The following is a 22,826-nucleotide window of genomic DNA, read 5'->3' as shown; positions in this document are numbered from 1 at the left end:
CCTCTGGAAGTGTCATGAACTCACAGCCTACAGTAGGTGATGTCCTCCTGAACTCATCCTTGCAGAACCGCAGGGCCAGGCTGGACTTTCCCACACCAGAGCCCCCCAGAAGAACCATCTTAACCCTGAGGGTCCGCATCGGTCTGCTCAAAGTGTCACTGCGGAGATCGGGGTCTCCTGACACCTTTGGGAGCTTTTCCCCCATCAAAAGTTCACTTTGTTTCAAAAGAGTAATAACCATAACATACAGACGGACAAGATAGTAAAAAGTCCCAGAAGGTCCTCAAGTCCTGATTCAGCAGTCCTCCGTCTCCTGTAGCAACAACTACTCCAAACTCTGTCAGAGATGTAATAATGTCTTCTCTGCCGTGTCTGACTGCGAAAGCTTTAACTGGTTTTACAGAAAATAAAAGTAAAACCAAAGTCCAGTCTTAACTTGTAAAAGGCTGACACCATAATTTCACTTCCTTTTAGACACCCACAACAGAGCTATAACACGTACGAGGCCATTGTAAGCTAAACATCACATGCACTCACGCTTAACATGCTCATTACACATAACACAGGAGGACAACCGTGACAAACCAATGGTCATGTTTTTGGTAAATTACACTGGGGAGTTTTTGATGGGGGCAAACTGGATGAGAAATGTGGTCTTCTTCCAAAGTTCAGTGTTATTTCCATCAGATGCCAGATGTCTTTTTATTGAAGTTATGTATTCATTCAGTTCATTAACAACATTTAATGAAGGAAAACTTTATTTTTGTATGGTGTTATTTTACAGCATGTTTTAATATGAATGTATATATGCATGGTGAAATAACTTAGGTTAAGTCATTCAAAATTGGACACAAACATTTCGTGTTTTTCCTCTATCTCTTTGCAAGGCACTGATTCAACACAAGAGGGAGTCATTGCATTATCACAGCCCAGTGATAATGATAAAGTGTAGTGCGCACAGTCATTCCAGACATTACAGTTATCTATACCATGATCAAATAATTCGAATATGATGGTCTGGGAACCACTTTGTCATAAAATAACCTTTAGGCAAATGTATTCAGTTGCTTAAATGCAAGTGTCTCATCGATTCAATACTTTGAAGGAACCTTCACTATGCATTCTAACTCTCTTTTGTTAGTGCTAAAATATGATAACATCAAGACCTTTTTACCAGTAAGCCTTTAAACCTTTCCAAAATAAATCGTAAAGTTGTTCCTACGCAAAACAAAGTACTTAATGTGGCAACTGTGAATACATAACAAATACAACGTTGATGAAGAGTATAAACATATCCAGAGGTGGGATAAGTATATCTTGCACTTAAATAAAAGTAGAAGTGTAGGAATACTGTGTGACATTAAAAGTCATGCATTCAAAATGTTATTCAAGTAAAAGTAAAGTATTAGCATCAAAATATAGTTAAAGTAGTAATTGTGCAGATTGTCCATTTCAGAATAAAGTATTTGATGTGTTTTATAATTATTGATGCATTAAAGTGGTTTACTCCAGGTGTAACTATACAGTCTGATTTAAGAGTTGATTATATTTCACATCAATTTATCCAAATCTGTAAAGTAACTAAAGGTACTAAATAAATGGAGTGAAGTAAAAGTAAAAATAAGCATAATTAAACTTAAGTACAGTATTTGAGTACATCTACTTACAGTAGTTACTTTACACCACTGAAAATATCACACAGGTTTCTCTATATTATAAGTTACAAATTATTCAACAGTGTTAAGGGTTACCACAGGATATACAAAGTATGAAGTAAAGTCACTATCAACTCACTATTGAATATATCACACACATTATAGTGGACCATTACATAAATGGCGACTGTGGCTGTGAGGGAGTGTGGTCGTCTTTCAACCAGAAGGTTGTGGGTTCGATCCCAGCCCATGCAGTCAACATGTCGATGTATCCTTGAGCAAGATACTTAACCCTGAGTTGCTCCCGATGGCATGGCCAACGGTGTGTGAATGTGTGTGAATGTTAGGTCCTAGAGTAAGGTACACTGCTCTGTATGAATGGGTGTGAATGGGTGAATGACATGTAGTATGTAAAGCGCTTTGAGGGGTCTTAAAGACTGGATAAAGCGCTATATAAGTACAGTCCATTTACCATTTACCATAAAGAGTGAGGGATCGACCTGGTTCTTATTCAAACTGAGCTATTGTCTGGCTATAAGAAACCCAACACTGTTTTTAGAGTTCGCTCGTCATTAGAAATAGCAGAGGGGGTGTGACAGAGTGGAGCTGGGATATCTGTCTGAAACTGAAGCCCTGAACATGTAGTCCCCTCCAGAAGTTAGGATAGACACACATAAAGTGCTTTAATTAGGGCCTACACTGTTATTCTTCTCGCTTTTTGTAGATGTTTTTTTAATGTAATGCTAACGTTTTAAGAGTAGCCTATAGAAAGTTACGTTATGTTAGTAAGCCTAGTCGAGTTTTAATTATTTGAATGTTGACTGTCCCCTTCTTTACAATGACCAAACACACAGTAGGCTACACAAACCCACACCTACCATCTGTTGTATTCATTCATGTGTTTCACTCGCCAAAAGATGTCGAGGGTGTCCAAGTCAAGCAAGTACAATAATTTAAAATGAAATTGAAAGAGATTTAATCAGTTGGCTTTTCCTATTAGTAGTATTAATAAACCGTTACCGTAGCTAATCGTATTTAGATCTACAATGTCTGCTTAACCAGTGTGGTTTGTTGACAAAATGACGTTTCTATTGCAACCTATATATCCGACCTCACGTGAAGGCAGCTTGATCGAGGACATGCTTCGAAGTTCGTCAGTGACAGGTTCGAGTCTCCTGCTGAGAATTCGTCAGGTGGTGGAGTCACACTGCTGCTAGATAAACACGAGGCCAAACACACCACAATACCAGTGTTTTAGCTACAGCTTACTTTAGTATTTAATTATTGGCGTTTGTTTTAAGTGAATACATGCGAGACAGAAACAGACAAGGTTTAAAGCTACAGTGAACGCTTTCTTTGACTGAGTTTGTTAGGTAAACGCATCAGAAGCGCACGTGGGGCAGATGCTGCCAGTCCCCGTCAGTGTGAAGCAGAGCTGAGTGTAGCTCGAGACAGAAACACAGGAAGGAGTGAGAAACGGATGTGTGACAATGACCCACGCTGTAAGCGCTGCTACACACGGTCGGTTTGGTCTGCTCGCCTTTAACTCGATATTTTAGCGACTCATGAGAGCCCCCAACTAGCTCTGTTTGGATTATTCTGCGCTTTCTCTGGAGTGTGACTTGATCTACAGTGAGTGGAGAAGTTTGAGACAACATGGGGACTCAGGGCGCAGGACGGAAAAGGTCCACCAAGAAGGACAAGTCGACGGCGGAGGACGATGCCCTGAACCTCATAGCGAGAGAGGTGAGTGGATATTCTGCTGAACAAACTGCTCCTGAAACCACACACACTGGTCCCTGTACAGCGTCTAACGCCCTCTATGAGATATGACCAGAGGTTGGAGAAGTACTCAGATCGTTTACTTGAGTAAAGTAGAAGTACCAGAGTGTAGGAATACTCTGTTCCAGAAATACAGTAATACATTCGAAATGTTACTCAAGTAAAAGTAGAAAAGTATTAGCTTACAAATATAGTACCACAATTATTCATTGTGCAGATTAGTCCATTTCAGAATAATATATATGATATGTTTTATAATGATTGATCATTAAAGTTTTCTCAAAGCTGGTAAAAGTGCAGCTAGTTTGAATGACTTTGTATACTGCAGGGTAGCTTGTGAATTTACTCCAGGTGGAACTAAAGTCTGATTTAACACTTGATTAGATTTCACATAATTCATCCAAATCTGTAGTAGTAAAGTAACTAAAGGTATTACACTATTTACCTTTGAATAATAGTGGGGTAGAAGCTAAACATTTAAATACTCAACTACAAGTCTCTCAAAATTGTACTTAAGTACATTTACTTAACCTTCCCTGCATAATAACACATGTGTTTCAGTATTTGTGTGTCTGCTGTTAAAGCAGCTGACACTTGGTGATATCCAACCGAATGATATGACCCCAGACACTTCATGTCCAAAATCACAATTTATCCTGAATTTCTCGTCCCAAACAATTGAGGCCCTAAACTGAAACTATCCACTGACAAAGACAGCCTTCCACTGTACCCATTTAAGCTCTCTATATGTCATCACTGCCCAGGGCCGGACTGGGACAATAAGTCAGGCTGGGAATTATACACCAAGCCAGGCCACTACCAGTTTTCTTTTGTGCCATTTTTCTGGATTTATTTGTCAATATTTACAGCGTTGCTGCCCAGTGATAGCCCTAAACTTTTAATCTACTACCCCAGAATAAACATATGGACATGGGTTACTATTTAAAAAAAAAAAAAAGTGCAAATCTATTTAGGAATCTATCCATGTGAACATATTTTAAGTGGAGGTGGACCTCAAATCCTCTAGGGGGGTCCGGGGGCATGCTCCCCCGGTAAGATTTATTTTTTAAATGTTGGACTTAAATGCATCAATCTGGTGCACTTTGAGGGGGAAATAAAGAGACTACACCCATGTGAAACAGAACTGTATACATTTAAATAATCATAAAATCATAAGAACATGGCCATAACCAATAACATACCATATCCAATATGAAAAAACATTGAAATTTGTTTATTTATTTGTTTTTGGTTCATTTATAGTTGTGAGTGTGTCTGGGCTCCTGAACCAGCCTCACCCGTCTCCCCCCCTCTCCCCCCTGCTCCTCTTTGAGGCAGAAGCAAAGACTACTTTTAGCTCTCAACAAGTTTTAAAGTTTCTTACCTTTTTTCACCTAGTTAAAACATTTTTTTTATTATTCATCCATATTTTACTAATCACTCCCCCTTCAAATGGAAATATGTGTTTACATAAATGGTGACCAAACCGTTTGAGACCCACAGAAAACTTAGACTAAGTTAACTATCTAAACACTCAGTCCTTTACCTCACCTGAGCTGTAGTTATCAGTCTCTCAGTCTGACAGGAGAGGACTCTCCTCCACCTTCTTGACAGCTCATTATATCCGTTAGCGCGGCTAGCTAGCACCAGATGCTAATAACAACAATACACGTAACCGGTGCGCGCGCTTTCTCTCTCGCTCGCTCGCGCCACACATACACTAACACACACCCTCCCGAGCTTGAATGACACACAGAGACCAATCGAGGGCATTAGTGTATGATCTGTATGAAAGTGGCTATGTCAGCAGGCCACATCATGTAGACAGCCAGTCACCCTCTGTGAGGCAGAGTCAGACCCACATTTGCGCAGCGTTGCGTTCACAATACATACATAAAAAAAAAAGAAACTTAACATGCCAGGCCATCGGGAAACCTCCCTGTCCTCCTGATGGCCAGTCCGGGCCTGTCGCTGCCTATCCACAGATAGTCACTTTAATGGCAACAGTGTGTTGATGCTTGAATGGACTTTACTTTTCACTACAGTATGCAGATGAACCTGTAGGGACTTGAAACGAGCTTTATTACAGTAGGTGACATTAGGTATTGACTACTTGGTGACATACTTGCTGGCACGTGTGTTTCTATGAAATGTTCTTTGGTTGGTCTATCCAAGTCGTGACAGTTTGTGTAGCAAACATTTTGTTCACAGTCTGATTAGGAAAGGTTTACCTGTGCATGTGTATGTCCATGGGACAATGACATAGGTTAAACATGACATTAGGATTTAACTGGATTGAACTTCATCACCTCAAGCTCAACCTTGACAAGACTGAACTGCTTTTCCTTCCGGGAAAAGATTGTCCCACTCTTGACCTAAAAATCAACATCGGCACCTCTGTTGTTTCCCCGACTCAGACTGCAAGGAATCTGGGTGTTATCCTAGATAACAAACTGTCCTTCACTGTAAACATTGCTGCTACAACCCGCTGCTGCAGATACACACTTTACAACATCAGGAGGATACGTCCCCAGCTGACACAGACATCAGCGCAGGTTCTGGTCCAGGCTCTCGTCATCTCACGCCTAGACTACTGCAACTCCCTCCTGGCTGGTCTACCTGCATGTGCCATCCGACCTCTGCAGCTCATCCAGAATGCAGCGGCTCGTCTGGTCTTCAACCTTCCAAAATTCTCCCACACCACGCCGCTCCTCCGCTCCCTTCACTGGCTTCCAGTAACTGCTAGAATCCACTTCAAGACACTGGTATTTGTGTACCATGCTGCGAATGGATCTGGCCCTTCCTACATCCAGGACATGGTTAAACCGTACACCCCAGCACGTGCACTCCGCTCTGCATCAGCCAAACAGCTCGCTGCACCCGCACTGCGAGGGTGACCCAAGTTCCCGTCAGCAAAAACTTGTGGGTTTGCTATCCTGGCTCCAAAATGGTGGAATGAGCTCCCCATTGAAATCAGGACAGCAGAAAGCTTACACATCTTCCGGCGACGACTGAAAACTCATTTCTTCAGACTCCACTTCGAGCGATTGAATTACTAACAAAGCACTTATATACTAATAAAGGGCTGGCTTTTCTAAAGCCAGTTGAGTAGCACTTGAAATGTTTGGCTCTATGAAACCTGATGTACTTATATGATTCTGTTTTCTTCAAGGTTGTATCTTCCTGGTCGAATGCACTTATTGTAAGTCGCTTTGGATAAAAGCGTCAGCTAAATGCAATGTAATGTAATGTAATGTAACTGCAGGTTTTATAGCTTCAATGATGTTTGATGATTCAACTGTACAATATTGACTTGTATATAATGGTTAACTGATGTAGTTAGTGAACCAACAATATGTAAAGGTGTCCGCACAATAATGTATTTATGCTATTGGACATACATAAATTAATGGTTGTGGTAATTATTGGAAACAATCTAGCTGTACCCTAGACTACATCTGTTCTTCTCTTTTGTCTTGACCCGCAGCTAAAATCAATGGTTTAATGTTCTTTAGGGGAAAGTCTCATGTGCTAACCTGCAGGTCGGGTTGTGCTATCCCTCAATAATGCAAGAATGAAGTTGGCAGCAGTAATAGTTGTGTCTGACAGCTGCTGAAGTCATGTTGTGACAGGTTTGATGGTGTCTAATCTGTTTTTTACGATGAGTCTAGTGCAGGATAAATGAATGTTTTGTGTAAGGAATAATGTTTAGTGTGTCTTTAGGACTTAAGTCAGCCTATTTGAAGTGTGATTACCGGAGAGCCTCTGTCTACACCTGTGCCCTTGAGCTGTGAAACTCAGACAGCAAATCAATATTTGGCTCCAATATCAAACCTAAATACCAACCGTGTACAGACAACAAAGCAGAGCCTGACCGTTACTGTTACATAGCAACATTTTGCAGAAGGGCTTCACCATTAATCGGTGATAAATCGCAATATGGACAAGTGAAATATCCAAATCACAGTAAGGGGATTATTTGGTTAAAAAGCCAAACGTGAAAATATCTGAATAAAATATTTTGGTGCTGCAGAGAAGTCCCGGCTAAAAACGGTAATCTACAGACTTCATAAAATGTCCTTGTTTGGTAAGGACTAGGGGTGGGTACCGAGAACCGGTACTAAGTCAATACCGGTACGTGATTGGACGGTATCGGTATACCGTTAAGCCGCTGGACAAACGGTGCTGCTATCGGTATATGTGTTACGTCTACTTCCTTAGTTTAACTTTAAACCATTCTGGTTGGTTGGAAACCCTCATTCCGTGCGATGTATCCGGTTTGAGACCCCTCTGATTGGCCACTGTAAATGCCACTCGTCATCTCTCTCAACAGCGCTCTTATTATTGTTGTGAGACTCCCACAGGCATGGCGGACGGAGCGAAGCGATCAAAGGTCTGGGTGCACTTTTAAAAAATGTAGTGGCGATAGTGCAAGGTGCAATCTATTTATTCAATTAGTTGCTTGTAAAGGGGGTAACACAAGCAACTTAATGAAGCATTTGCAAACGAGACAATCATTGAATCTAAAACGGTGCTAGCGACACTGCTAGTGCTAATAGTGCTAGCGGGCTTCAGCCGCGCTGTGTGTAAATGTGACGGGTAATATGTTTTGTTTACCTGAGTGAAGTCTTGCAGGCACATCGCCTTGTCTTTTTTTTGTTTATTAACACTGACAGTGTATTAATGTGAGCTCCTACACCTATGATAATGTGGCCTTTCATTGAATGCTTTATAAGCCAGTTAAACTTACAGATGTCATTGTGAATTGGAAAACTGCATTTAAATGTTGTTAAAGGTCAACGTTTCAATGTATGGTTCAGCAATTGTTGGTCGTTTACTAGGAATTGAAATATTTTAAGCTCAAATACTTTGTTCTATGTTTAAACCTTGAGACACATTTTGACGTGTTTCAGGTCAGCCCATCATTTATTTTGTGATTATTTAAAAGTACAATCCAGAATAATATACGTACTCGCCTTTATCTTTTTGCCATCTTAGCCTTTTGACCAATTTCTTCATATCACAATTTTGCATGATGTCAATGTAGGACAATGTTTTAAGGATCTCTTGTCGAGCCAGGTTGTCATTTTGAAATGTCTGGATGAAGGTGTAAATGATTTACAAATGTTAAAAAATGTTTTAAAAAATGCCTCTTTTCATCCTCTGTCTGAGGGAAAACCCCCAAAAGCATGATAGGGCGTGCCAGGCCCCTTTAAGTTATTTTATTTATTTGTGTCTGCTTCTGAGAAGCTAATGTATAAGTTATACAGTTATTTCTGCAAGAAAATTACAATACAATTACTGTTTAATCTTCACATCTTGTATTCATGTCTATAATTTTGAGCACCAAATTATTGAAAAGTACCGATAAGAGTATCGAAAAATACCGATACCGATAAGCGGTACCGGTATCGATAAAATCTTAACCTATCCCTATAAGTACCCTCTTAGTCTAATATATTATTTTCAATGTAAATGTTTCAAAAACGAATCTTCCCTCTGAGATCACAAACCATATCACAATTGCAATATTAGTCATAACGAGAGAATGCAATTCCTGAAGACATTGCTAGTGGGAATGCTTTATGCTGAAAAGCTGATGCTAAACTGCTATGCTGAAATGTAATGTGTAAGAAGAAAGTGAAGAATTTAGATTGAAATGATACATGACCAATGGGGACTTGAATGTGTGTTGAGAGAAGAAAAGAAAGTAAAAAGGCTTCGAAAAGCAGCAGAATATTTGAACTGCAAACTTTTGAACTAACTTGATGGTGAATGATCTGTCGCCATGGCAACGGCATTTGGACGACACCCCATAATACGCTTAGATGCGTTGATGGCTGCATCGTAACCAAACCTGTGAAGTTTTGGGCCGTTTGTAGTATTTTCACTGAAGGTTTTTGAAAACCGTGTTTCAAGGCGAGCATTGTGTTGCCATGGCAACGGCATTTGAAGAAATCTCAAAACTGTCCCGTAGATGTCTTCACGGCTGGACTGCTAGCACAAATGTGAAGTTTGAGCACTTTTTGAAAATTTTCATAGGAGTTATAGCGACATCATGTTTTATGGCGAGGGATGCGTTTCCATGGAAATGGCTTATGGTGAGATCTCAGATTTTGCGTGAAGCTGTTGAGGCATGGACCAGTGATATACAAGTGAAGATTGGGGAACGATTGGACCGTGTCGATTGGACTTACAGCGACATCCTGTTTCATGGCGAGTTGTCTGTCGCCATGGCAACGGCATTTGAAGAAATCTCAAAACTGCCCCGTAGATGTCTTCACGGCTGGGATGTTAGCACACTGCTATCTGAAGTCTGCTGCTCTGAGCATGTCGGTTGGAGCGATGACATCATGGTGTTCCATTACACAGGTGTTTATATTTGAACTAACAAGGTGTGCAAAGATCAAAGGTTTCCATTATTCTGAATGAGAGATAAACCTCTTACATGTGAACGTTTTGTGGATGAACCGTAACAGATATCTGTGAAATTTCAAAACGTGAAGCATGGCAAGGAAGTTGAGTATCTGAAGTGTAATTTTTGTGTACTTTCGGGTTAATAATGTGGCCTTTTTGGCAGTTTAACTAAAGGTGTGCGGATGCTGCCGTGAGGAAATATCAGCCTGAAATTACAATGGGTTTTAATGGAGGAATGTTGAATGTTTTTGTCACTTCATGCCTTCAAGAGGCATTTTGATTAATTATTTTTTGCTTAATTATTTCTCATTTTTCAAGCTACGAGATGTTTTCCTACGTTTGTCATGACAAATTATGTCTCAGGAAAGTACGGTTTGGGAATTATGGCAGTTTAAAAAAAAAATATGAAGGCAAATTTCAAGATGTTCTACCCTCCAGCTATGACATCACGCACTCTAGTTAATGTTAAAATCTGAATAAAACCTCTTTAACAAGGTGTGAACAATGTTTAATATCTCTAAAGGTAAGAATCAGATTTAAAAGTTGTTTTACACGAATAATGTCAGAAGATGTGTAACATTTTAAAGTTAGAATGAGGTTTCTGAGTGAAAGTATGAATGAACAGTTAGCAGTTGAAGTCGCATGAAGATTTGTTGAAGTTGAAGAATTTCTCCATTGAGTTCAATGGTTAAAAATGTGATGTATTATGGGATGTATCTCTGGAATTATGAAAGTTATGAATGAGAAAAGTAATAGAGCTGAACGTTTTGATGTTTGAACTGAGTTTCTGCGATGTTCAATGCGGGAGGAGAAGAGGGCCAAAATAAGTCGGCGGAATAATACACTTTTCGTCCGTAGAATAACATAATAATAATAATAAATAATCAGAATTAGTTATACTTTTTCAAAATGATGCAAACCTATCATACATATATGTTAACCTTTTATTTTGAAACTTGATGGGAGGATGCTAATCACAGTGCAGATGTAGTTGAGATGGTATTTATTAAGGTTTGTGAAATACATTGCAAGAAACATAGCGTGTGCCTTTTGTGAGTTCTTCTCACCATGAGATGGTGAGCATAAAGACTTCTCCATCTTAACCCTCAGCCTGATGCAGGGCAGCTTTGACACGCTCTCTTCAGTTGGGAGGAAGTTGGGTCTGTGCTAACCTAACCCGGATGTTTCATAACATTTGCATGTCACTCTTAACTGACACCCAATGGCTGTAGTACGGTGCCAAAGCCTGTTGAGGTTTGGCTGTTTGAATGTTATCTTCTCTTAACTGCTTAGCTGACTATTTACAGTGCAGGAGTGTGTGTGTGAGGTTGCACATTCCTGTAGCTGGCAATCTTCTCTTTTTGAGGGGTATTCTTTGTGGCAGGAGTGTTACTCAGCTGGGGTTTGAGAAGACGAAGAGTTTAACAGACCTCAGCAGCAGAAACTGAATATCCAACAGGAGATTCTCTTTCATGAAGGAATCCTCATCTGTTCTTACGGTAGTGACTTACACTACACTAAAATCGTGATTTTGGCCAATGTTCTGTCACATCTATACAGTTAAGAGAAAGTCTGGGTCTCTAAGTGTCAGCCCCTTTCTGGCAGTCCTCTGACAGGATGGTATGTCAGCCCTGATGAGTTGGCCTGTTCTGCCAAAGAGTTTTAAAAATAGAAGCTCCTGAAAGATCAGCTGTTGCTGCACCGTTTTAGATTGGGTTGGTGGGGGATGAGAGGAGGAGGAGGGATGTGGCTCACCAACTGGCCATCCCACCAACATGGAGCTGTGTGAATTTGTTAGGCTATGGAAGTGTTCCATCAGTGTCATGTTGCTCTACATTTTCCCACTTCCCCTAGAACCACAGGGTTTAAAGACACCATAAGGTCTTTACCTGGCTAACGGTAGACCAAATGTGAGAATACCACACAGCAGGAAAGAATGTCGGTACAGAACACCACAGCGTCAGGAATTCTGCACTTTAGGGAGTTGCTTTCATACCAATGTCAAACTTTGTAAACACTAATTTGAAACAGGGAGTTAACGTAGTTGACCTTCACTACTCTCAGGTAGTTTATAGTGTGAATTTGTCATGCAGGCTAAACAACGGAGAATTTAATCTCACTCAAAAGGAGAAATACTGTTGTTCATGCTTCACACAGTCGGCTGTATGAGCAGACTAACTGCAGCTTTTGGTTTGGATGCTTTACCAAGCAGTTCATCACAAAGCTCAGAGGACAATTTGTTAAAAGGGATTCATCAAATCTCCACGTGCTTCATCTTGCTGTTAGGGATGTCAGCTTCTTTATGCACTGCTGTCCATCAGTCCATCACTGCTACATGTGTACACTTCTAAAGTGGATTTGTCTGTAATTCGGGTGAACGATTCTTTGTTACAATTAGTTTGACTGATATTGAGATATGATTCACGGCTTTTCAGGAAGTAATCATTTTTCATCATCATTGGAGATGTTTTTTAAATAATTTGATCTGTACTTAAAAAACGCCTTTTCCCAAAGTCTGCATTATGTTATTTACAAGCACCATGGTCAGAATTGTTTCTGACATATTTCACCTCGAACAAATACTGCTCCTGCTATTTCGTATATTGCTATTGTAATCGGAATCAGAAACACATTTGTTGCTAAGAAGGTTAACACATACAAGGAATTTGCCATGGTGTATTTGGTGCTTACTTAAACACAGTCAAAGAAGATACATTGTAAGAAAAGGAAAATACAATTAAACGAGGATGCAAAACTATTTTAAGAAAACTATATTAACATTAAAATAAAGCAATATTTACATGGAATATGGATGAAATATAGATATACCTTTTTTTAAATAAAAAATGTGGATGTGGATCACCTTGTTCTCAAATGAGCGTTTCCCTCCAGTTGTATGTCAGATATTGATCTTCACAGTTCCTGGAATATGGCGTGAGGTAAACTCTCACTTCTAGAAAGCTTCTGGTAAAGCTCCAGTTCCCAGGTTGAATTACACCCAAAGATCACAACCGGCTTTATGTTTCATAATGACACATGATGTTTGTTTTTGAGCAACTCAAGAGTACTCTGGATTAATGTTCCCAAATGTCTCCCATGTGTTAATAAGTAAGAACATGTTTCTTACAGTTAAGGTTATTTATTACTCTAACACAGATTTTCCAGATTTTAAAACTACCAATAGCACTGCAATATAATGTCAATGAGTCATGTGTAAAAGTCTAAAATCTACAATCATGCTTTGATCCTAATAGAGCAGCTTCAGATGATATACAGTAACAGTGGCCCACATTTAAGTCATTACTGCACAGGCATGTCACATGACCGAGCATGGTTGAGGACGTAGGAAACACTGCAGTCAGCACTTAGAATGGATATGTCAGAGAGGGGCAGTACACTGAGGGTCCTGCTTTTGTCCTACGAGCGCAACCACGAGTGCTAAGTGGTCGGTGTCGGGTACACAGACTGTGTGATCTACAAGAACACCTGGGGTTTGGTTCATATGTGTTGCAACATTGCAAAGCGGAGAAGGCTGGTTGAAGTGTAATAAAGATAACCTGCGCCCAGGAGTTCAAAACTTTTAATCCCTATCTGATCAGATCAGATTTGGATTTTGGGTAGTTAAAAACCAAAAAACAGGATTAGGATCACTTTGATATCCGATCAGATCAGGAAATCCAATCCAAGCTTTAATCTGGATCAAATCTTCAAAATGGGTAGTTCAAACCGACAACACAGGATTGGGATCAGTTTGATCCCAAAAAACTGGATTATCCTGATCCCACCAGAGGGGTGGATTTCCAGTGGATTACCAGAGCGAAATGAACTGTACAATTTATTTTAAAATATGTTTCAATTTAAATAAGATGGCAAAGTTTGTTATCACTATAACCGCCAACGGGTACATTTTACCCGCAGCTGTTTTTTGATTGTATGTAACTTTTGTTCAATAACATATTAAAGTCTCCCAGTCCGTGACTTTTCCTGAAAGTGTGTTATGTAGCACCCTCTGTTGATAACAATTTTCAATATGAAGTCAGATTGAAAAAATCGCCAAAAAGAAATGCCATTTATACCTATATCCGCCAGCGGGTAATATTTACCTCATAGAAAATGCAGCGTAAACATGACGTGTTGCTATAGCAATGCCTTTTGTCTACTGCGGTTCCTTAGAGATAAAGAGATATATTGAGAGAGATAGATATATAGATAGATGGATAGAGAGAGAGATAGACGGATAGATAGTTATAGATAGTGTAACATCTTGGATGACCGAGCTCACGTTGAGGACGTAATGCATGTGTGCAGGTTACGTGCCGGTTGAAGAAAGATGGACACTCGGAATGAGAGAAGTAGTCCGCGTCGTCTATTTATGTAGACAATTATATGTTCATAGAACAGAACATTACAGATATATCGATAGAGAGATTTGTACCTAAACAAAACACAAGTCTAATACCAAGTGTTTAAATCAGCACTCTTAGCGATATTTTAAACTTCATGCTATCTGCACAACCTATATCATATGAAAAGCTGAGAGTCCACAGATTCTATTGGTATAAGTTTCATCCCTGTGCGATCAAAACTCACTGTTCTGTATGATAAATAAAAGAACATTGTACCTTGAAAATCTATAGCGGGTACATTTTACCCGTTGGCGGTTTTTGGTATACAGCGACCTCTGGCGGTTCTAGTGTTAACTGAAATAATACGCAATTTTTAGCCTTCATGGGAAATTTCCATTTTTGCTCACGTTTGTGGCGGCCTATTTTGTTTTCAACCAAATGTTGATGACATAAATGTTTATGCTCATAAAAGTATCACAACAAAGATTGTCAATCACAAATGTAATTTAGATTAAAGTAAAAATATCTTCAACAAAAAAAAAGTCCATCTGTCATCACCTTTCAAATAAAAAAATATAATTAGACATTATAGACAAGGGTGCACATAACTTATTTGCCCTGGTTGTCAAAGGAGCACCTGGAGATGGTGCTTGGTGCGCATCCTTAAAATGAAATAAACCGGACCTTTTGAGGGGTACTTGACTTTATGAAGGGGGGGGTGGGGGGAGGTGCGCTAGTGAGCACGCAGCAGGGTTACTGTGCGCAGCGCATAAAGCAGACCCTTCACGCGATAGCGAGGGGTAGAGCGAGGGATCGCAGATGCCGTCGTGCTCGCGGACGGATTAAAACAATTACACCTAAATAGCTCGCGAATTATACTTTGGCGGGCGCTAATATAGTCTAATATAAAGTCTAAGTGTGGGAAACCCTGCTATCTTACCAGTTCTTATGCAACTCGCAAATATCTCTCTTTTCTCCCTCTCTCTCTCTCTCTCTCTCTCTCTCTCTCTCTCTCTCTCTCTCTCTCTCTCCGTCTCTCAATGTTTGTGCGCAAATGCACCTTTTTTCAAATGATCCGGTGCTCTTTTTTGGCGGGGGGTGCGCATCCGCCGCTGCGCACCAGTTATGTGCAGCCCTGATTATAGATGTCTCTGCAATGTGGTCTCCTGTCTTCCTTGTATTATTTTTCATATCCACTAGATGGCGATCGGTAGGATTAAAGCACTGATATTCAGGATCTAGTAATCTTGAAAAGTCGTAATCTGGATCAGGTTGACCCTATCCTGAATTGCTTTGAACTACAGGGACAAAATCTGTCCGACTTGTCTGATCCTGGATCAGAACAAATGGGATTTCAAAATCTGATCGGATCTGATTGAGATTAAAAGTTTTAAACTCCTGGGCCCTGGTGTGTTGATTATGAAATCCACTCTCAGCCAGTCAGTTCACCGCTCTCATGTCTTTGGATCAGAGTAGGATGTGAACGCACTACACTCCACACCTGCTGCCAGAGGCTTCGATCAGATCAGGTTTATTTCTACTGTATCTTGTGTCATTACTGGTCAAGTTCAATTGTTAATTGTGGCACAGCAACATTGGTGTATATATTTCAAGAAAAAACATGAAATGCCATTAAGAACATTTAAAAAGTCAAAGTCTACAGTGTAACATAATACCAAACAAAAATGGAGTGTGTGGTTGCTCTGTAGCAGTCTGTTGTCAGCATGGGATTTGATGAAGGTAAACAAAGAGGACTGCAATACGCTGTGGCTTCACATAGAGATGTCCCGATCCGATCACGTGATCGGGGTTCAGAGCCGATCACGTGATTTTCAAAAGATCGGAATCAGGAGAAAAAAATCGGGGATCGGGATTTCTTTTTTTGTTTTAATAATACTTTTTTATTTGTATTTAATGTTACAAAAACAAAAATTACCATGTTTACGTCTTAAAGTCATCCTGAGGATTACACAACATCATGTATGTGTTGCTTCTTTTGGGCTTGTTTTCATAGACCTGGTTGCTTATTTCTCTCAAATCTGGCAACAAGAGTGGGCAGGGCGCAGTGTCTAATAGTAGCAGTAAGCTAACAAGAGGCTACGTTCAGCTGGTGACTTGGGAGTCGGGACAGAGAAAATATCAGGAGTTTGGAAGTATTATAAAATTGAAAGCAAAGGCAGTGTATCAGCCAGATGCGATGTTTGCAAGGCGGAGGTTACGCGTGGTGGAAAGAACAGAGCAACGTTCAACACGACCAATCTAATACGCCACCTGAGAAACAAACACCACCAACAACACGACGAGTACACAGCGGCCAATCAGGTAACGGCACTGAAACAACCAACACTTTCAGAGACTTTTAAAAGGAAAGAGAAACTGCCCCAGAACAGGGCCAAAAACATAACAGCCAAGATTGCTGAATTCATCGCGTTGGATGACCAGCCGTTATCTGTTCCCTTTTTTTTCTCTTAATGCATTGCATAAAGATCAGATCGGGAAAAATCGGTATCGGCAGATTGTCAAAATCAAATGATCGGAATCGGATCGGGAGCAAAAAAAGGTGATCGGGACATTCCTAGCATCAAACATCTACAGCTTTAAATCTGACCCTGAGCCGAGACCACTATCACCATCCTTATAGCATCAGGTTTGGCCTTTATCATCTATTTCCCTCCAAATAGGACGATCATTTAAAAAATGAACATCATGCTATCCTGAGGCCTGTACTACGAAGCCGGCTCAACATAACCTGGATATGTTGGAGTTAGCCGGTTGGCCGAGTCCAAAACATACGCGCTCTCGCTAAACGGTCCTACGACGCGGGTTATCAAGTGGATCGCTCAAGCCAGCCGTGTCCTATCTAGTTAGGTGCGCGTTCACATAAAAGGGGCGGGGTTAGCAGCATTTGACCAATCACAAACATGGAGAAGCGCACTGACAGAGCAGCGTCATACTTCCTGAATGAAAAGTTAAAATTAAATTAAATTAAACTTTGAACATCCATCCAACACTTTATCCAGGATAAAAGCCACATAGCTGCACCTGCAAGGTGAATACAGCTGGTAAAAGAAAAAGTGTTTGAATGCGTACATTAACAGGTTTATGATATCACTGCCTCATCTAAGACACGAGTGGATCTGACTTTAATTACATCTGAAGTGTTTCGTCAACTTGTGTTGCTTAAAATAATACTTCTGCATACAGTATGTGACGCTGTGATTGTTGCACGGCCAGATATGGCTCAGCTGACTCAGATAAGGAAATATAGGATACATTATGATGTGATATGAATGATACATTGAAGTCTGCACTCACAGTGCCGCGGACTGTACGTAATGTTACTGTGATCCGGTTACTTATGTTGTGGCAGATATTTAAGTAAGCTTTCTTAAGACTAATGTTATAATAGTCAGATTGCTCTGAAGATGGGAGGAGTGTCAGTCATCCAGACCAATCAGAAGTGCTGTGCTCCACATGTACCAGCCATTGTTAACCAATCAGAAGTGGCCCATGATAGAAGGTGATAGACAGATTGATCCAATCACCTGCCAAGTATTTTTGAAAGTGCCTGCCCTTTCCAAATGGCTTCCAATGGAGCTTTCCTAGATGGTTTGGTGAAAGAAACCATCTGTCAGTCAGGTTAGTAATGCTCCATCACATGTTTCTATTACAGGGTGAATCTTAAACTGAAGCTTGACTTTAAAGCAACCCAACGGAAGTTTCATGTAACTTTAGTTCTTTCACTCGTAGCTCGGGCTGCGGGGGTGCTAGAGACGGGAGCATGTTGATGCAACCTTCCTAGACGGAGATATGGCCGCATTTTAGAATAAACCTCCGTTGGGTCGCTTAAAAACAAATATCGCAAATCGCTATCGCAATATTTGTCAGAAAAATCGCAATTAGATTCAAAATCGTGCAGCCCTAGTTTACAGTAGTCAGCCATTAAACATCATGTAGTCCGCTGTATAGAAAACTGTAGTTTCCCCACAGCAGCAGACGCACATTTATGACGTCCGCTGGCGCATCATAAATACGTTGGATAGTGAAAGTACAGTCGGATTCTCTAAAGCACTGCAGTCTCTTCTCCTAAGGCTGCATCTCACTTCTGTTATTTTTCATTTCCTCGCTCCTCGGTCTCGGTCTCACCGGAAGTTGATTTGTCTGCGCCATCTTGAGTAGCGTCCCATGGCGCTTATTTTTGCCGGAGGAGCGATAATAGAGGAGCGATAATCGAGGAACCACCAGACCAGATTGGACGATGCAGCGCATGCACTGATCTGATGCTTCTTGACATGAGAGCAGTTTCCCAGCGGAGTGAAGAAAATACATGAAACTCACGGGAGTCACTCCTCAGTTTATAGTGTGTTTTGTTTCAATTGATGTATAATTTAGTTACAAATATGTGATATATCTGAGCAACAAAGTGGTCAAAAATCATTTTATTCATTTATTGGAAACATTTTCATGATCGCTTTTTTCGTTTATACATTTTAAGAATGGCGTTTATCTTTTTTGAGAATGAGTTCTTATTTTATTTAATGTATTTGGGTCTACAACAGATGATACAAATGTTTATGTCAGTAAATGTGTACTAACAGTGGCGGGGGTGTTTGTGAAAATAACGGGGATAGAGCTGGCTGCTGTCAGACGAACAGCTGTGCAGCGTCATCACAAACGGCCGTCGCTTCACGTGGTTTCCTTGCGTCTCTCCGTGCTTCCCTGGTGGGAGGGACTGAACGCAGGGAAACGACGCAAGTGAGGGACGCAAGGATTAACTTTAATCAACCTGAGAAGCAGCCCAAGTCATTTTTAATTCTCTTATCCACTATCCCTTAACCCCGTGAAATTTCACAAAGAGGTTAAGGAATAGACGATAGGGTTAGACGTTAGGAGCTGATTTTTGGACAATTCGACTACAACCCAGGTTTTAGGCACTTTCTGCATTAGTTTCACTTTCCACACCCAGGGGTCGCCTCTAGGGCTAGTATGTATGTATGTGTGTATATATATATATATATATATATATATATATATATATATATATATATATATTTTTTAAAATATATATATCAAGCCCCAATAAGGTGAATTCTTATCGGGGCTTGAAATTCAGGACATTTCAAGTGGTCCCTTTTTTAATAGGGTGTCCGTGCTGGAACCTGGTTGATCGTCATGACATTATCAGCCAGGTTGGCCTTTTAACAGTAATTTTATCTGTATTTGCTCCAGATCAGAAGGTCACAATTATAATCTAAGGAGAGATCCTCGTGCTGTAAATTAATACTTCAGAATGAGGTGTCTTTTTGAATTTTACTAACAAATAATCAATTGTATTTTAGATCAACTTCTGTGTTTACCCTCAATCATTTGTAGCATAATATTTTCCCACAGTAATTACTCTCTAGATTTCTGTTGCATTATGTTGATCATTTTTTTGTCTGCAAGTGTTTAAGGAGCCGTCTAATGGGGATTAAGTTGCCAGGTTGGTGCTGGGTAATTGTCAGAAGCTCAGTGAAGCGTGGAAGAGAATTGAGTATTTGGAGTGGATTAGTCTGAGGCTGGCAGGTGGGGAAGAGGAAGCCCACCACACAATCCCCTTTTCATTCTTACAGTCATCTGAGGAAGCTAGAGAGCCACAGTCCCTCGTGCAGCCACAGCAAAGTTAATCTTTAATGCTGGAGACACATTCACACAATGACAGCCAACAGGAACATCCTCACTGAATAAATCAGGAATTTTTGTAACTGAACCCTTGTCCAATCTTAGCACTCCATTTCATTAGGATGTTTAAATGTAATGAAGGCATGTTGAGTGTCCTGCTCTTGCATCAGTCAAACAGCAGTGCCACCCAGAATGTGGCTGGAACACACTGACGCTTTCCAGTGAACACCCATTATGCCATGAAGCACTTAACCAAACAATTATTTGTGTATTTCCTGATACGTGTATACACACAAACCGCTGGCTTCGGTCTGATCGGCTGGCCTGACTCATGTCTCCTTAAAAGGAAGTGTGTTGGCTTCCTCTTGATGACATCATCACCAGCACAGCCCGTTCAGATTGTTATCTCAAACTCCTTCCTGTTTATTCACCACGGTGGAGTTTTCCAAAGCTGAGGAAACGGAAGGGATTGGTGAGGGGCTGAGTTGAGGTATTACAATTTATCAAGTCAGGTACACACAGGGCAGGAATAAAGGTCTACAATTTGATGGCAATGCTGACTGAGCCTCATTGATGGTGCTACAAGGACCAAAATAAAGCAAATGGTCCAACACTGAAACATAGGGACCAGCGCAGCAGTGGTGCAGTCATTCTTCACACTTAATAATAATAAATAGCAATATTTTGAGAAAGGGTCACCCCCATTGATAATTATATTCATGCTATTGTATAAAACCTTTCTGGGTTAGGGTCAGATAACCCTCACTAAACCTAACCCTAATTTAAATCTCTTTCAACTTGGCCTTGTTCAACCTGCTGCTATTGAATTTAAACTAACAAATGATAGAATGTTGGGTTTGAGATTGATGTATTATATTTTGGTAATATTAGCTACTCTTCCTTTCTCCCCTCCTGACCCTTAAGGCCCTGACACACCAAACTGACACCAAAGAACACGTCCCGACGGACCCGATTGTTGTGTCGCCTCACGTCTCCTGCGTCGCAAAGACTTTAGCCGACGGCCAAGTAGCTGTACGCACTGCTCATGTGTGAGTGGCAATAAATCTCCTTACCAGCAAGTGGCGGTAGTGTGTATTTGTCATTCAAAAGAGGCAACCGGAAGACAGACTGCATGATACTGTAATACAAACAACAAATAGCGTGTGTTCCATTTTCACTCTCGTCCATCACAGACTGTTTCAGAAAACGACTTATCAAAAACACGTTTAGTGCGGTACTGGAAAATGAAAAAGAATAGCCGTCTGTGTGTGCCTTCTTCACTTCCGCTTCGCTTCTCATGCACTGATTCGCTAAGCTGAACAGCCAATCAGAGTGATTTATTTTGCCGACAGCCTCCCGATTCAACATTTTGAATCGGGAGCGGAAGGTGTCGGCACGGCCGAAAAGACACGACGGTGCTGGACACACAGATCTGAGTAGGGCGACAGGATGCTCATCGACGGTCAGACATCTATCGACAACCGAAATCAGCCTGGTGTGTCCTAGGGGTTTCACAACTACCAATATTTACTAGTCGACACGTTTTTCAAAATAGCAGTCGACTAGTCGTTACGTCATAATAAAGACACACAAAGAGAGGTTTACAACTGTATTTTATATTGGAACTCATACAGTAACATTAAACACTGCATTTTAATTTGTGTTACATGGCTGAGTAAATAACAAACAGTAACTGGACTCACCAAAATCGACAGCAAAAAACTCTTGTTTAAATAAATGCCACGTAAATCCAGTGCGCAACAGCGCATTGCGCAACACTTCGCTGTCCTCCACGATAACGTCCACCTTTCCATATTTTTGGTTTGAACGCCAACGCATCGACATGGGAGGGAAGGAGGCTTGACCGCTTTCGGGTGACAGTGTTGCCTGCCAGGGAAAAAACCCTCTCACTCGGGGTGCTTGTGGCTGGAATAGCCAGGTAGCTCCTCGAAAGCGGGGGAAGCGGTGCTCGTTTTTTGCCCACCACTCCAGTGGATTATCCATTGTGAGGATATGCGGTGTCCGCTGGCAGTAATCCCGTAGCTCATCATCCGCATCACTGTTGACCCGTGTTTTCTTGCTGTTCGTTTGCCTCTGTTCAGTGCTGACGCCGGTCCGTTGCTCACTGGTGCTAGCATTACTGCTAATGCTAGCTGTCGGCAGCGGGTGTTTCATCTTCAGATGGTTGCGCATAGCAGATGCATTTGTATTGTACTTCAGTACAGCTGTACACAACTGACACTTCACTTTGGAGTTGGTTACATCTTCGTTGAAGTTCTGCCATACATAAGAATGTCGGACGTGTTTTGGAGCATTTTGCAGCACCTCGTTTACCTCCATTTTTTTCACGACTAGTTGACCAGGGCCTACAGCACCGACTAGTGGTAAAGGTAGTCGACTAGTCGACTAGTTGGTGAAACCCCTAGTGTGTCCGGGCCTTTAGCTCTCTGACTTTTCAGCTTGAGGATACTTTTGAGAAGTAACACTTCAGAAGGAGTGCAGGCAGTGAGCTACTCCTCACTGCAACAGAACTCCTTACACTAGGGATGTCCCGATCACCTTTTTTTGCTCCTGATCCGATTCCGATCATTTGATTTTGACAATCTGCCGATAGCGATTTTCCAAAGTATTATATTTCCATCTTACTGGAGTAACACAATTCAAATATAAAATGTAAACAAAAATGGATATAAAATTGCAAGGCACAGTTTGTTTTTTAAATCAAGGGACGGTCAGCTCTTGAATGTAAGCTGCACTCTTACTTCTTACTCACTCTCAGGCTTCACAATTAAGTGGAGGTTTTTCTTAAGGAAAATCAGCATCTCTACCCTGTCAGGTGAGAGACGGTTCCTTTTCTCATCAAGGACGTTGGACACTGCACTAAAGAGTCTCTCATTGTCCACAGAGGTGCAGGGGGCACAGAGAAACCTGGTTGCAACAGTAGCCAGTGAGGGGAACCGTGAAG

The 22,826-nt window shown here is 40.9% G+C and overlaps 2 protein-coding genes across 40 annotated transcripts in view; one reads left to right on the top strand and one right to left on the bottom strand.

Moving 5' to 3' along the window:
• The window catches only part of LOC307028995 (ras-related protein Rab-17-like), a 37,249-nt gene extending 35,419 nt beyond the window's left edge, over positions 1-1,830 (bottom strand). The window contains exon 1 of the mRNA XM_079664505.1: positions 25-1,830. Coding sequence (XP_079520631.1) covers positions 25-241 — 217 coding nt within the window. The 5' untranslated portion in view covers positions 242-1,830. The remainder of the gene's footprint in view (positions 1-24) is intronic.
• A 398-nt stretch (positions 1,831-2,228) lies between these two features.
• Positions 2,229-22,826, top strand: part of lrrfip1a (leucine rich repeat (in FLII) interacting protein 1a) — an 84,458-nt gene continuing 63,860 nt past the window's right edge. For 5 of the 39 annotated variants that reach the window (XM_079664479.1, XM_079664470.1, XM_079664480.1 and 2 more), the window contains exon 1: positions 2,251-3,401. In XM_079664479.1, the coding sequence (XP_079520605.1) occupies positions 3,312-3,401 (90 nt within the window). In that variant the 5' untranslated portion in view covers positions 2,251-3,311. Of the gene's footprint in view, positions 3,402-22,826 lie in introns of all 39 variants that reach the window. The other 34 variants (XM_079664478.1, XM_079664476.1, XM_079664474.1 and 31 more) reach the window with 20 other exon arrangements.

Source organism: Notothenia rossii, assembly GCF_949606895.1.
Source record: "Notothenia rossii genome assembly, chromosome: 2".
In the NCBI taxonomy this organism is placed as follows: Eukaryota; Metazoa; Chordata; class Actinopteri; order Perciformes; family Nototheniidae; genus Notothenia; species Notothenia rossii.
This window is presented reverse-complemented; position numbering and strand designations above follow the sequence as displayed.